The sequence below is a fragment of the Microcaecilia unicolor genome, chromosome 4 (assembly GCF_901765095.1).
Source record: "Microcaecilia unicolor chromosome 4, aMicUni1.1, whole genome shotgun sequence".
NCBI lineage: Eukaryota > Metazoa > Chordata > Amphibia > Gymnophiona > Siphonopidae > Microcaecilia > Microcaecilia unicolor.
This window is the reverse complement of record NC_044034.1, coordinates 275,647,579-275,663,578: the sequence shown is the minus strand read 5'-3', so window position 1 is coordinate 275,663,578 and position 16,000 is coordinate 275,647,579. Positions and strand designations below refer to the sequence as shown.

General features: G+C 45.9%; 1 protein-coding gene across 2 annotated transcripts in view; it reads right to left on the bottom strand.

The window, feature by feature from the left end:
• Nucleotides 1–334: 334 nt before the first annotated feature.
• The window catches only part of TRAPPC2 (trafficking protein particle complex 2), a 41,807-nt gene continuing 26,141 nt past the window's right edge, over nt 335–16,000 (bottom strand). For both annotated transcript variants that reach the window (XM_030201584.1, XM_030201585.1), the window contains exons 4-5: nt 8,828–8,913; nt 335–901 (exon numbers count right to left, since the gene is read on the bottom strand). In XM_030201584.1, coding sequence (XP_030057444.1) covers nt 803–901; nt 8,828–8,913 — 185 coding nt within the window. In that variant the 3' untranslated portion in view covers nt 335–802. The remainder of the gene's footprint in view (nt 902–8,827; nt 8,914–16,000) is intronic.

Here is a 16,000-nt window from a genome sequence, read left to right as displayed (position 1 = left end):
ATCAATGAATGGTCCAATACAAAGGTTTTAACAAGTTATACAGCAACAGTAGGCTTCTCCAGCAGAAATAGTCACTGCCAGACAGATAGTAACAGGATCCATTTATCTAGGCACCTTGACGTCTATGGCAGTGTCCAGTATTAGTATTGCATTCTTTCTACTGTTGCTTATATCATCTACCAGTAGCTCATGTGACAGGCCAACTTACGACATGTTGTGGTATAATCATGAGCAAAGAAAAAAGTTATTTACACAGAGGGGCTGAAAATTATTCAAGAGCTATAGCTAGAAAGGAGAGAAGTCAGAAAAAATGTAATGCATATTTTCTTTCTGGTTTTCAGCAAAGCAATAGTCCTTCTCATTTTTATTTTGATCAACTGAATTGTTTTAACATTGACAAAAACATACAAACAAAAATTTAACAAGAAAAGTCCATAAGAGTTGCAAGGTTTGCTTCTTTGTTTCATTTACTTTGAAGAAATTGTGCAATACTTTTCTCCTGCATTTGGGAGTTGTGTAATTTGTAAATATAGCACTCTCTTTAAATCACTTTAGTTTTTAGCTGCTTCATGCAATGTCACTCCAGGACGAGACAGCAGTTTAAGTGTCTGTTTACTGTCAGTCAAATTCCCTTTTGCTTAGGTAGAGAGAATAAAATGACAGCAGAATTCAAACAGTAATCCTATAGATTTTTTTTCCCCAGAAAAAAGCAGTTGTCCGCTTCTGATGATTTGTGTCTTCCAGGTTAAGTTATTTCTAATCTGTACAGTGAAGGATACAGTAGGGGAGCTTATTCCATTATTCAGCTTAGCAGATGTTTTTTCCCCAGGAACTGAACTTTTCTGTCAAAAGCACTTGATCGAATAAGCGAATTAGGTTCATAAAATGGATTCATTGCAAACTGAGGAGAAAGAATAAAAGCAGTATGACTAAAACAACCCCTACAACAGAAAAATCCAAGTTTTTAAATGAGAACTGCATAAACCCAAGGTCTCCTCAACTGTTAAATCAATACTACTGCTTAGCTAACTCCAAAATTCATTAGGAGGGAATGCCATTCATGAGTAGATAGCTCTAAAACTCAGTAGGAAGGGGGTAATTCTTTAAAAAGCCACCTAGATTTAAGTAGCAGAAGACATGCCAATGGTGGTATTCTAGCCACTGGCATGCATAAATAACCTTTATAGAAGACTGACTAGCAGAAAGTATACGCCATGATTTGATGGTGTGCTTCTTTCTGGTGGAGTGTGTGTATGGATGGAGCACACAAATGTAACTTATAGAATACTATCATTTATGTGTGTACATGCTAACATCTATGTGCAATCATTTATACCAGCTCTAGGGAGTGGCTGAAGAATGGCAGACCCAAATTACACACAAAACACATTTGACAGGAAATTGTCTCACAAGAGCATGAAAAATATAAACAGAAATTTTATGTTGTGTTCAAAAAAAAGAAGAGTAAACTAATTGGTAACTTTGGCACATTGTGTTATTGTTTAGTTGTGTCTAGGGAAACAAGTTTAGAAATGCTCTGAAGTATTTAGTCTACAAAGAATAGAAGAGTCCCAGTGAACTCTTGTACTGAGACAACAATACAGAAAAATGGTGTCTCTGCTATTCCTTTACTAGATTTTCTCTTAAGATTCTCTTGACTCCTGGATACTGGATGGACTATTGATCTGACCCAGTTTGGCTATTCTTATGCTGAGAAACCAGACAGAAGCTACAGTATGTTGCAGATGTTGTACAGCAAGTTAAAAAAAATTGTATTCCAGAGTAGTAACATTCTTAAGAAATTTCATGCACAGAATGCTGGAGAATACTGTACAGTAGTGCACAACAGTAAGCAATTAGTATACTTATCAACCAATGCAGAATACTGTAGAATGGTTTTGTTACCATATTTTATATGTTTATAACCACACTAGCCTCACCAGATATTTATAACATTCTTGCTATTTTAGGTACATCACATAAAATTGCTTCACAAATATATAGGTTAACTCTTACTACTCAAGAGTCTCGTATTTCAGCTTTACAAAACATTTGGGCTCTTGAGACAGATAATAATCCCTTAACAGATAAACAATGGGCTTGATTTTGACCTAAAATCAATTAAACCACTGGCTTCTATACCAATTTTGCAGTCATTTTTTCTATAGTACAAGGTTCTATGGACCCCAATTAAACATAAGGCCAATCCCGAGATGACTCATTTATGTTGGTCCTGTAACAAGGATTTGGGCACACTAGAACATGTGTGCTATTCTTGCCCTAACCTATTAACTTTCTGGGAAGAAATTTGAAACATAATTTCCTTAATAATTCATCTCAAATTTCTATCTTATAAATATATTATCTTAAGATCTGCCTGCTTATTTAATTCTATTTCTGATAACATTAAACAATTATTTGACATTTTCATAGGTTATTACTACCATAATAATATAATTGGAAAAATCAAAATCTGTTTTCAGTTTTGGTGATCATCTATTTATAATTGTTAAATATGAAAGGATTACTGCAGAATGTCAAAACACTTTGGATCGTTAAAAAAAAAAGTATGGGATCCTTTAGTAAATTTCTGTGATGCCTCTTTATGATTGATGTTTTCTCACTTTGTATTCAGTGCTTGCATCTGCATTCAGTATGGTGAAATTAGGCCTTACCTGCTAATTTTTTATCCTCTAGATCCTCCAGACTGTTCAAGACGCTTGGGTTATGCACTCCTACCAGCAGAGGGAGACTGAGAACACTAAAACTTCTTATACAAGTAGCCTGTGCAGACCTTCTACTAACCAGTAAAACAGTAACAAAGCAGAGGAACAAAACACCTCCACCTAAACAAAACCACTGAATCCAAACTCAGATCTCCTCCCCTTAAGATGGGGAATTCAACTGCAGATGGGCACAAACGGTACCACAAACTGCCCTTAGTAAAACTCCAGGACCCAAATCACAGGAGCTACTAGAAATATCAGCAACTGAAGTCTAAAGAAAATATCATACTGAACTGTCCGATACACTGGGTGGGCTCTTGAATGGTCTGCAGGATCTAGAGGAAAGAAAATTAGCAGGTAAGGCCTAATTTCACCTTCCTCAGCAATCCTTCAGACCGTTCAAGACGCTTGGGACGTACCACAGCAGTAAACACATCTAAGGATGGGACCTGCGAAGCCCAGAGGACAGGACTGCAGCTCCAAAACTGGCATCCTCCCTTGCCTGTACATCCACTCTGTAATGTTTGCCAAAATAATGCAGGGAGGACCACACCGCCGCTCTACAAATGTCCACCAGTGGAACAAAACTACTCTCTGCCCAAGAAGCCACCATTCCCCTAGTGGAATGTGCCTTGAGCCCCACCGGCACCGTACGGCCATGGCATCCTTCAACCACCACCGAGCTATAGATACCTTAGAAGCAGCCGCTTCCTTCTTGGGCCCCCCATGAAGGACAAATAACCTGTCCGAACACCTGAATTCCTCCGACCTGCGCAAGTAAACCTTCAACACTTTGCGCACATCCAATTTTGCCAAACGACACTGAGAAGCATCCCCCGTTCGATCTCCCAAGACCGGCAATGAAATCACCTGATTGACATGAAAGGAGGATACCACCTTAGGCAAAAATGAAGGGACTGGACGCAGCGAAACCGTTTCCTTAGAAAACCACAGAAACGGAGGCCTACATGAAAGAGCCTGAAGTTCCGAAATCCTGCGAGCCGACAATATAGCTACCAAAAAGACCACCTTCATAGTAAGGTCTTTTATCGAACAAGACTCCAAGGGCTCAAAAGTAGAACCCGCCAAAGAGTCAAGAACGATATTAAGATCCCACTAAGGAACTACCGGCCACTGAGGACGACGAAGCAACTTCACCCCCCTCAAAAAACGGACCACATCCGGGGAAGACGCAACCGACCTGCCCTGCACCTTACCCCGAAAACACGCCACAGCAGCCAGTTGCACCTTCAAAGATGACAGTGAAAGGCCCTTCTCAAAACCATCCTGCAAGAAATCTAAAATGCACGACACAGAAGCTGTCGAAGGGACACACGCCCGGTCCCCACACCAATCTTCAAATATGCGCCACACACGCACACAGGCCAAAGACATCGAACGTTTGCGAGACTGCAGCATCGTCTGAATCACTTGAGGGGAAAATCCTTTCCTTCTCAACCCAAGGCCCGAGCCCCCCAGCCGCAGAGGCTCGCCTTCTAACAAGCGCATCAGATCCCCGAACCACGGCCAACGCGGCCAATTCGGAGCCACCAACAACACCGGACCCGCATGACATTCTACCCTCTGTAGGGCTCGATTTATCAGAGGCCACGGGGGCAACACGTACAGCAACACCCGCTGAGGCCATGTAAGGACCAACGCATTGATCCCTTCCTCTCGCGGATCCCGACGCTGACTGAAATACCGAGGAACCTGAGCATTCTGTGCCGACGCCATGAGATCCACTACTGGCATTCCCCACTTTAGAACTATCTGGTCGAACACCGACCGGTGCAGAGACCATTCTCCGGGGTCCAACATGTGTCTGCTTAGAAAATCCGCATTCACGTTGTCCACCCCGGCCATGTGCGCCACCGAAATCTGCACTAGATGCCTTTCTGTCCAACTCAAGAGCAGAGCAGTCTCGATTGCCAACTGCGGACTCTTTGTACCGCCCTGCCGGTTGACATACACTACCGCTGTCGCGTTGTCGGACATGACTCTTACCGCCTTTCCGACCACACTTGAGCGAAACGCCAACAGAGCTAGCCAAATCGCCCTCGTCTCCAACTGATTGATAGACCACTGAGCTTCCTCCGTCGACCACCCCCCTGTGCGGACCGACCGAGACACTGAGCTCCCCAGCCCAGCAGACTGGCATCCGTTACCAGAATCACCCACTGAGGAGGTTCCAACGGCATGCCCTTTTTCAGATGGGCCGAGCACAGCCACCACTGGAGACTGCGCCGAGGAGCCCCCCTCAATGGCAACCGCAACTCCAAACTGTATACCTGGGGAGACCACCGGGACAACAGAGCTGCCTGAAGCTGACGCATATGCGCCCTGACCCATGGTACTACCTCTATTGTCGCTGCCATGAGGCCTAGAACCCGAAGGTACATTCGAACCGTCGGACTTTGAACGGACATTAACAGCCGGACCTGCTGCTGAGAGGCGATCCGAGAATCCGGCAGAAAAACATGACCCACTGCCGTGTCGAACCACACTCCCAAGTACTCCAGACTCTGCGATGGGATCAACTGACTTTTGACTACATTCACTACCCATCAGAGGGATTCCAGAAACGCGACCACCTGAGCTGTCGCCGCAACACTGTGAGCCCGAGACTTCTCCCAGATCAACCAGTCGTCCAGATACGGATGCACCAGAATTCCCCGCCTCCGCAAAGCCACTGCTACCACCACCATTATCTTGGAGAAGGTACGTGGAGCCGTTGCCAGACCAAAAGGCAGAGCACAGAACTGAAAGTGCCTCCCTAAAACAGCAAAACGAAGGAAACTCTGATGGGCCTCTCGAATCGGCACGTGCAGATACGCTTCCGTGAGATCCAGTGATGTGAGAAATTCTCCCTGACGAACAGCCACAAAGTAAATGGAATAACAAACCATTCCCTGCTTGTGCCGAGGAACCACAGCTCCCAACTGGATTAAGCGACCCAGAATCTCTTGAATAGCCTTTAACTTGACTAGAGAATAACAAGGAGAGGGAAGAAACAGATCCAGCAGCGGGTGCTCGAACTTGAGAGCATAACCGTTGCGAACAACCTCCAGCACCCACTAATCTGAAGTAATTTGGGTCCACCCCTGATAACAGACGAAGTCGCGCCCCGACCTTCACCAGAGGCTGGACCCGCACACCTTCATAAGGAGGACTTATAACCATTTCCGGCACCTCCGGAGGAGTCCCGACCTCCTTGACGACCCCCTCGAAAGGACTGCGTCCGCTGGAAAAACTGGCTTTTAGAAGGAGATACAAATCTGCCCGGCCTGTACCGCCTCGCGTCCTTAAACTGACCTCTAGTCAAACCACCTCAAGTAGCTGCCTTAGGCCGTAACTCCGGCAACCGTGAGACCTTGGTATCCCCAAGACCACTCATCACTTTATCCAAGTCCTCTCTAAACAACATAGAACCTTAGAAAGGTAGAGAATACAACTTTGCTTTAGAGGCCGCATCTGCTACCCAGCCCCTAAGCCAAAGAGCCCTGTGAGCCGTCACCGCCAGAGCCATATTCTTAGCCGAAGCCCTTAGCAAATCATAAAGGGTGTCTGCCAAAAACAAAGACCCCATCTCCAATTTGGCCAGGACCTGAACCAAACCAGTCCTATCTAACACAGGCTCATCCAAGAGCTTCTCCGCCCAACGGAAACAAGCTCTGGCTACCAAGCCCCCACACACAGAGGCTTGCAAGGCCAAAGCCGACAAATCAAAGCTGTGCTTCAGAAAGGACTCTAGCTTCCTATCCTGAGGATCCCGTAAGACTGTACCGCCATCCATCGGAATGGCCGTAGCCTAAGTAACCACCGTAACCACCGCATCCACAGTAGGTGGTTTCAGCAGGGCCAAATCTTCCGGAGGCAAGGGATACAGCCGTGCCATAGCCCTAGACACCTTACAAGCAGCCTCCGGCACAGACCATTCTAGAAAAACCATGTCTCTAATGTCTGAATTCATGGGAAAGGAACGGGAGGCTCTCCGAATCCCCTTAACCAAGGGATCTACCTGGGGTCCCTCCGCAGAGGGAGTGGCCGCCGGTGCAAACATCAAAGTAGAGATCACCTGATCAATGAGCTCTAACAACTCCTCCTTAAGAAAAATGCGAACCACTGAAGAATCTTCCCCAGGCCTTAGCCCATCCTGATCCTCAGACTCATCTAAGAGATCCTCCCTCTCCTGGGTCACTCCAAACCTCCGACCCAGGCAGAGAAAGTATCTCCATAGGCTCCGAAATATCCACCTGCGGGCGCTTAACTCCCACTGAGCTAGCAGGCTAGCAGCCTCCGGGGAACAAACAGTCTGAGAGGGGCCAGCTCTCCAGGCATTATACAGAGACCAAACAAACTCAGGGGGGAAACCAGACCCCCCCCCCCCCGATGCTGCTGAAGCCCCAACACTTCCCGCAGTCTCCGCGACGGACCCCCTCGCTCCTGAGGTGGCAGGTCCATCGCGTGATCCGTAGCTAAACTAGGTGCGCTTCCCGCCACACACGGGTCCCCCGGTGCCGGTACGGAATGCGCGGCCAAAAGGGCTGCGCTTCCCACCAAAAACGGCTCCGTTGAGGCCGACACGGGAAACGCAGCCAAAATGGCCGCGTTTCCCGCCAAAACCGGCCCTGCCGTTGCCGGCCCGGAATGTGCGGTCAAATCGCCGCCCAACACCTCCGCCGACTCAGGGGAAAGCACGGGGAGCAAGAGCACTGACAACGTAGGCTCCCCACAAAATTTACATTGGCCACCTTTCACTTCAATGCTGCGCGTCGCGCAAACCCAACACCTCGCCGGCTTAGACATAATGGCCATGAACACAATAAAAACAGTTGCTTTGTGCTCTGACAGACTAATAGGCAAAACCGCCTAAGGCAAGAACGCCCTTGAAGACGTTTTATCTCTGGACTGTCACAAGAATGGCCAAAATAGCCGCCTTTTAAAAACGTTTATTTTTTTAAACCTCGTTGCTGATGCCTAAACACCTCAAGGGTACAGAACGAGGTCTGTAGCCAAGGTCAAGCAGTCCTCCAGAGGAAGAGCACAGGGGGAGGGACCCGGCCACCCGGGTGTGACACCCCACAAGGAATAAGAAGCCCCTTAGGACTTACACCCTGTAATAGAGATCCAAGTGTGGGTTCTCTAAAATTTACAACCCAACCTAGAAACCCCAAACGGGCCTACCAGACTGATTTCACTGCACAGGCTGCACACATCTACCCTCTGCTGAGACTGAGAAAATACTGGTTAGTAGAAGGTCTGCACAGGCTACTTGTATAAGAAGTTTTAGTGTTCTCAGTCTCCCTCTGCTGGTAGGAGTGCATAATCCAAGCGTCTTGAACAGTCTGGAGGATTGCTGTGGAATAATACTTTTATTTTTATATATAATGTTTTTTTACCAACCAGTTTATACTGTAATGTATGGTTTTCTGTTTTGATTGATTAAAAAAAATTGAACTCAAAGAATAAGACATGTGACATTAAAATGCTCAGGTATAGAGTGCCAGCATCAAATCCTTTTACAAGAGGTAGCAACCTGGTGAGAATATATGCTGTCAGGGTAATGGAATGCTACAGAACGATGGGGCAAAGGATCGATAAACCAAGAATACCTTCTAAATTGTTTTTTGCTTCTAGCTAGCATTTTACCTCGGAGTAATACCTCTAACCCCCCCCCTCCCCCCTGCAAAAAAAAAAAATATCCTCTCTTTCACTTACTATTCTTTAGAAATGTTTTTTCACAAAAGCTGATAAGAGTTAGCATTTGTTGTACATTAGTATAAGGCAATGTGCCCAAGTGTATTCGAGGGAAGCATGGAAATTAGGTTCACATGGAAGAGAATAGCAAAACCTTAAGGATTTCTTGAACCAGGAATAATGTCACAAGGCATTTCAGCTCAGATAGAAAATTCTTTGTAGTGAAAAGACCTAAAAATGTTTGGTCCATTGCTAACCAGCAGCATAATATCTTTCTTCTATTACTTCTTTTTGTAATAAATCTAATAAACAGAAGGTCCTCATACCTTTAAAACTGTGTAGCTGAAAAAAAAAATGAAAGCACAGGACTATGTTGGGTCATGAACTTAAAATTGTCTTACCTTTATATAAAGGTCATATACATCACTGAAGAAATTTTTTATTCCATCTTCCTGCCGTACATCATGAAGCATAATAAATCTCATATGTAAAATAATTAAGGAAACAAAAGATCACTTTAATCACATGGAGAATTGTGTTCAGTTTTGGAGGCTGTATCTTGCTAAAGACAAAGAGGCTGGAGTCAGAGCAGAGCAGAGTAGCTAAATTGGCAAGAGGTTTCTATTAGAAGACATATAAGAGACTGACTGTCCTAAATATGTGTATCCTGGAGGAGAGGATTAACAGATGGGATATAATACAGACCTTTAGATCACTGAACAAAAATCTTTTCCAAAAGAAAAGCTCTACAACTACAGGATATGAATTTACAGCGAGATGGAAAAATTAGGCCTTACCTGATAATTTTCTTTCCATTAGTCTTTCCCACTATTCCAGAACCTGTGGGATAGTTGTGCCCATCAACCAGCAGGTAGAGATAAAAAAATGAGCTGAGACATCTCTCTCTTGGCATCTAGTCCAGCTCCTCAGTATTTACACAGGCAAGCAATAAGGAGAAACTCAGAATAAACACAACAACTTGCGAACCTAACACTAACCAGATAAGCAAGCATGTGTGGCCCTCATCTCTGGACAACTTGTAGAGAACAAGAGACATGCAGGAAACACCATGCAAGGTGACAGTCATTAATTGACCCATTACTTTGAACAGACTAATATCTCAGAAATCTCAGGTGGGTCTCTGTAATAGTGGGAAGGACTAATGGAAGACCTAATTTCTCCTTCCCTTATGTAGCTTCCCACTATTCCAGAACCTGTGGAATGTTCAAAAGCAATCCTTAGAGTGGGTGACATCCTGGCGCCACCACCCTGAGGACCAGAGCCCCAAAACTAGCTTCTGAGTATACCACAAAGTCCACCCCATAGTTCTCGGCAAAAGTATGCAGCGTTGACCACATTGCCACCTTGCAAATATCTGTGGGGAAAGTAAGGTAGTCTCCACCCAGGATATTGCTGTATGCCTCATAGAATGAGCCCACCAAGGCCTGAGAAGCCTGCTTCCGCACAAGCAAACATGCTGATGAGATAGTCTCCTTTAGCCATCTAGCAATTGAGGCTTGGAAGCCATGAGGCCAAGCCTCTGTTTACCAAAAAGCACAAACAGTCTGCCTGATTTGTGAAACTCATTTGTGACTTCTAGATATTTAATGAGGACTCTGTGCACATCAAGAAGCTTCAAGGAAGAATACCGAGCCTCTTCGTCCAATCTACAAAAGGATGGAAGCTCCACAGACTGGTTGAGATCAGATGCTGATACCACTTTTGGAAGAAAAGGATAGAACCGTGCTTAGGGAGACCCCCGCCTCCAAAAAGTGAAGAAAGGGATCCCAACAAGAGAAAGCCTGAAGCTCTGAAACCCTATGTGCCAATGCCACAGCCACCAAGAATGCTGTCTTTTCACATAAGATCTTTCAAGAAGGCCTTGGACACGGTGTACAAAAGGGAGGCCTCAAATGGCCCATTCCCTGCAAGAATCAAATGATATCTGGGTGAAATGCAAGAGACGTCTTCTGTAGTCAGCCCCTGAAACACGCCAAAATTGCAACCTGAACTTTTAGAGAACCAACAACAAACCTTTCTGAAGGCCTGCCTGGAGAAAAGCTAGGTTGTCTACGATATGAGTAGAAAAGGGAGAAATTCCACGCTCAGAACACCAGCCCTCGAATGTCCTTCACACCTTTGCATACGCCAGACATGTACAGCATTTCCAGGCCTGAAGCAAGGTAGCAATGACCGACTCAGAATAACCTTTTCATCTCAACCAAGCCCTTTCAATGGCCAAGCTGTAAGACCAAAGGGGCACAGATCCTCCATGAGCACCAGACCTTGCTACAAGTAGGCTGTGTACCTGCAGAAGATGGGTAGGACCTCTGTCTAGCAGTCAAATCAGGTCCATGAACCACAGCCTCTGTGGCCAATTAGGGGCTATTAGAATTATTTGACCCCAGTGCAATGCAATCCTTTTCAATATGTGGCCTACCACACAGTATGCAACATACAGTAGATGCATCTCCAGCCACGGCATCAATCCCCATCGAGCCCAGTTTTTTCTAACAGCTGAAGAACTTGGATACTTTGGCATTCCTTTTTGTCACCATCAAGTCCAGAAGGGGATAACCCTCTCAGTCCAATATCAGCTGAAATCCCTGGCTGAATAGTTCCCATTCTCCCGGGTCCAAGCAATGCTGAGGAAGTCTACCTCCACATTCAAAGACCCCACGATATAAGCTATTGACACTGTAAAAGCCCCTGGCCTTGCAGGGTCTTTTCCTCCGGGCTTAGCTCACAATTGGAAGGGCCTCTGCCAACACACAACACCTCCACACTCGGTTAAACCAGAAGATCCTCTTTATTTTAGTTCTTACATTAACTGGTGTCACCAAAATTCCCAAAAAGATGCACATAACACAGTTCCCTGCCCCTAGAAAAGGTGTAATCCAGGGCAAGAGAAAAAAGGGAAAAAAAAAGGGAGTTTGGGCTGAGACTCTGCTCCCTCAGCCAGCCAGCCAGTCAGTTAATCCGCAGAGAAATTATCCCCTCCTCCAACAGAAAAAAAAATGCTCTAGGACAGTTCTCTTTTTCCTTGCTTTAAAGTTCAGTCACTTTTGCTTTACAGTTCAAGGTTATAATTTCCTTAAAGTGCAGTTTACCTTTTTCCTTCAGCTAAAACCTTAGCACTTTGGTTCCCTGCTGTAGCAGTGCTTCCCCCTCTGCCCCATAACAATCAGTCTGTGGCCACCCACACACTTCTCTCCCCAAATACAGTTCAAGACGCTTATCTTTACTCATTCCATGTCCATTTGTTCCTCCGAATGCAGTGCAACCACTTGGGAAGGCTGTAGGCTCTCCTCCCATTCCATCTCTCCTCTCTCTTCACCACCGCTCTCTCTCAAACCTCCATCCCTCAAAGTCTTGAGGAATGCAGGCCTCCCCCCCTCACAGGACAAAGCCGTAGCGGAGAAATTAAATGAATTCTTTGCTTCGGTCTTCACCGAGGAGGATTTGGGGGGGACACCGGTGCCGGAAAGAATATTTGAAGCGGGGGAGTCGGAGAAACTAAACAAATTCTCTGTAACCTTGGAGGATGTAATGGGTCAGTTCAGCAAGCTGAAGAGTAGTAAATCACCGGGACCTGATGGTATTCATCCCAGAGTATTAATAGAACTAAAAAATGAACTTGCGGAGCTACTGTTAGAAATATGCAATCTGTCCCTAAAATCGAGTGTAGTACCGGAAGACTGGAGGGTAGCCAATGTTACTCCGATTTTTAAGAAGGGTTCCAGAGGAGATCCGGGAAATTATAGACCGGTGAGTCTGACGTCGGTGCCGGGCAAGATGGTGGAGGCTATTATTAAGAATAAAATTGCAGAGCATATACAAAAACATGGACTGATGAGACAAAGTCAGCACGGATTTAGTGAAGGGAAGTCTTGCCTCACCAATCTAATGCATTTTTTTGAGGGGGTAAGCAAACATGTGGACAATGGGGAGCCGGTTGATATTGTATATCTGGATTTTCAGAAGGCGTTTGACAAAGTGCCGCACGAAAGACTCCTGAAGAAATTGCATGGAATCGGAGGTAGGGTATTATTATGGATTAAGAACTGGTTGAAAGATAGGAAGCAGAGAGTAGGATTGCGTGGCCAGTATTCTCAGTGGAGGAGGGTAGTTAGTGGGGTCCCGCAGGGGTCTGTGCTGGGTCCGTTGCTTTTTAATGTATTTATAAATGACCTAGAGATGGGAATAACTAGTGAGGTAATTAAATTCGCCGATGACACAAAATTATTCAGGGTCGTCAAGTCGCAGGAGGAATGTGAACGATTACAGGAGGACCTTGCGAGACTGGGAGAATGGGCGTGCAAGTGGCAGATGAAGTTCAATGTTGACAAGTGCAAAGTGATGCATGTGGGTAAGAGGAACCCGAATTATAGCTACGTCTTGCAAGGTTCCGCGTTAGGAGTTACGGATCAAGAAAGGGATCTGGGTGTCGTCGTCGATGATACGCTGAAACCTTCTGCTCAGTGTGCTGCTGCGGCTAGGAAAGCGAATAGAATGTTGGGTGTTATTAGGAAGGGTATGGAGTCCAGGTGTGCGGATGTTATAATGCCGTTGTATCGCTCCATGGTGCGACCGCACCTGGAGTATTGTGTTCAGTACTGGTCTCCGTATCTCAAAAAAGATATAGTAGAATTGGAAAAGGTACAGCGAAGGGCGACGAAAATGATAGTGGGGATGGGACGACTTTCCTATGAAGAGAGGCTGAGAAGGCTAGGGCTTTTCAGCTTGGAGAAGAGACGGCTGAGGGGAGATATGATAGAAGTGTATAAAATAATGAGTGGAATGGATCGGGTGGATGTGAAGCGACTGTTCACGCTATCCAAAAATACTAGGACTAGAGGGCATGAGTTGAAGCTACAGTGTGGTAAATTTAAAACGAATCGGAGAAATTTTTTCTTCACCCAACGTGTAATTAGACTCTGGAATTCGTTGCCGGAGAACGTGGTACGGGCGGTTAGCTTGATGGAGTTTAAAAAGGGGTTAGATAGATTCCTAAAGGACAAGTCCATAGACCGCTATTAAATGGACTTGGAAAAATTCCGCATTTTTAGGTATAACTTGTCTGGAATGTTTTTACGTTTGGGGAGCGTGCCAGGTGCCCTTGACCTGGATTGGCCACTGTCGGTGACAGGATGCTGGGCTAGATGGACCTTTGGTCTTTCCCAGTATGGCACTACTTATGTACTTATGTACTTATGTACAGGTGACAGGGATTTTATATTGATTCTTTATCCAAGGGAACTGGTCCTCCTGGCTCACGCTCCCCCTGCTGGTCACTGGCGAGATTGACTTTCCCTCTTTGCTCCTGCTGAGACCTGCTCCCGGATAAAGAGTCCTTGGCTGGTTTTGACTCCCTCCCTGATGGATTCTGGGTAGGGTAGTTCTGGCTTCTGAAGCCTCTTGTGTGGCACAAGGGACCTGGTCTTATTACAACATGCAGAAAAGATTCTTCTCCGCCCAACTCATTAGGGAAGCTGTCTCCACTGCCATCGGATGACTGTGGGTCCCACCTTAATTGTTGATATGAGCCACTGCCATTGCATTGTTGGAGAAAACTAGGATTGGTGCCCCTGACAGAAAGGAAGCAAAGTCATGTAAGGCATTCTGTACTGCCCTGACCTCCAAGCAATTTATTGACCAGAGACTCCTGTTCCATCTAGGTGCCCTGTGCCAGATAGCATTTGTAATGAGCTCACCAAACCGACTTGCTGGTGTCCGTTGTCACCACCTCCCATTGTGTTATTGAAAAGACAGCTCTGATGGCCAAATTCCTGGGTGACAACCACCACTGCATACTCCGTCTGGCAACTAGCGTCCAAGGAAGATAAATGTCATACTTCTGTGACACTGGACACCAGCAGCTGAGAAGAGATTCCTGTAATGGCCTCATATAAGCCTTTGCTTATGGCACCACTTTCATTGCCACCATCACTGTAATGGCCTCATATGAGCCTTTGCTCATGGCACCACTTCCATTGCCGCCATCATTGGTCCCAGAATCTGGACGTATCCCAGACCCTGGGTCTGCCTTGACTGAAGATGAATCTGTTGAACCAGCTTTGGCCTCCTGTAATCCATGAAGAAGATCCTCGCCTGTGCTATGTCAAATAGATTGCCCAGATACTCCAGTGTCTGCGATGGAAATAGTCTGCTGTTCTCAAAATTGATCACCCAACTTAATGACTTCAGAAGACTGAAAACTTTGTCCATCGCCACCACACTGTCCAAATAGGATGATGCATGAATGAGCATATGGGTGAAGGCCGCCACCATAACCTTGGTAAATTTTCTTGCAGCTGTGGTGAAACTGAAGGGCAAAGCCCTGAACTGGAAGTGACAGCCCACTACCACAAAATGTAAAAACCTCTAATGTGGCAGCGATAGGGGTATATGCAAGTATGTTTCCTTGAGATTGAGGACGGTGAGAAATTCTCCCACTTGAACTGATGCTATGACTGTAAACTGTCTCAATGCAAAAGCGGGACACCCAGAGGCAGTGGTTTAGACCTTTGAGATCTAAGACTGGACGAAAGGAGCCTTCCTTCTTTGGGACAATAAAGTAGACAGTATCTCCCTTGTCCCTGTTCAGCCTGGGGTACTGGAACAATGGCCTGGAGCACCAGCAAGGAATCTACGGTGGCCTGAACTCGACCACCCTGGTTCCCTTTCGACAAGGAGAATGCCAGAAGAGAGGAGCGACCGGGCAAGAGAATTCCAACTTGTAACATCCAGAACCCACTGGTCTGATGTGATATTGGCCTACTCCTCCTAAAAACTCCTGGAGACTGAAGGAGAAGCGTGGACCAGCCTTGCATTATTACGAAGCTCTGAAGGCATTGGCTGCTCTAGATGACTGAGAGGACTTCCTGTCCACACGAAAGGAAGACTGGTATACCTGAAAGTGGGTCTTTTGACCATATATGCTGATGACTACGTCTGTACTGTCTGCTGTCTCAAAACCGAGAGAGCGTCCCCTGAAGAAAGACAACCAGAGGCTTTCAGCTTATCGTCTGGCAACCCCTGTGGCTTAGTTTCCCCCAGTTCTTTTACCAAGTTACAAATAGTCACTTGCCTCGAAAGGGCTATTTAACTAGAAGTGACTGATGCTGTATCGGCTGTCCAATGTCGCAACCAGAGTTGTTGATGTGCTGTGACGGCCAAAGACATACTTCAGGCCATAATATGTTATAAATAGCATCCACCAAGTAGGCAAACCCTCCTTCCAGTTGGACGTTATGGCACCCATCTTATGATGCCACTTCAGGCATGCTTTTGCACAAACGAGCTGCATACTATTGTTTGAAGGCCCAAAAATGCCACTTCAAAGGCTTGTTTCAGCGACCCTTCTAGCTTCCTATCCTGTAGTTCTTTTAGGGTAATGCCCCGTTCCACAGGTAAGATGGTCTTCTTAGTCTCCGCCATAACCAATGAGTCCACTCTGGGAAGCTGCAATTTATTTGTCTCCTCCTGATCTAACTGGTAGAGGCAAGCCATGTCTGGTGAAGCCCATTCTGCTGTAACCAGGTCCTAAATGTCTGGATGCATCGCGAAGGCTT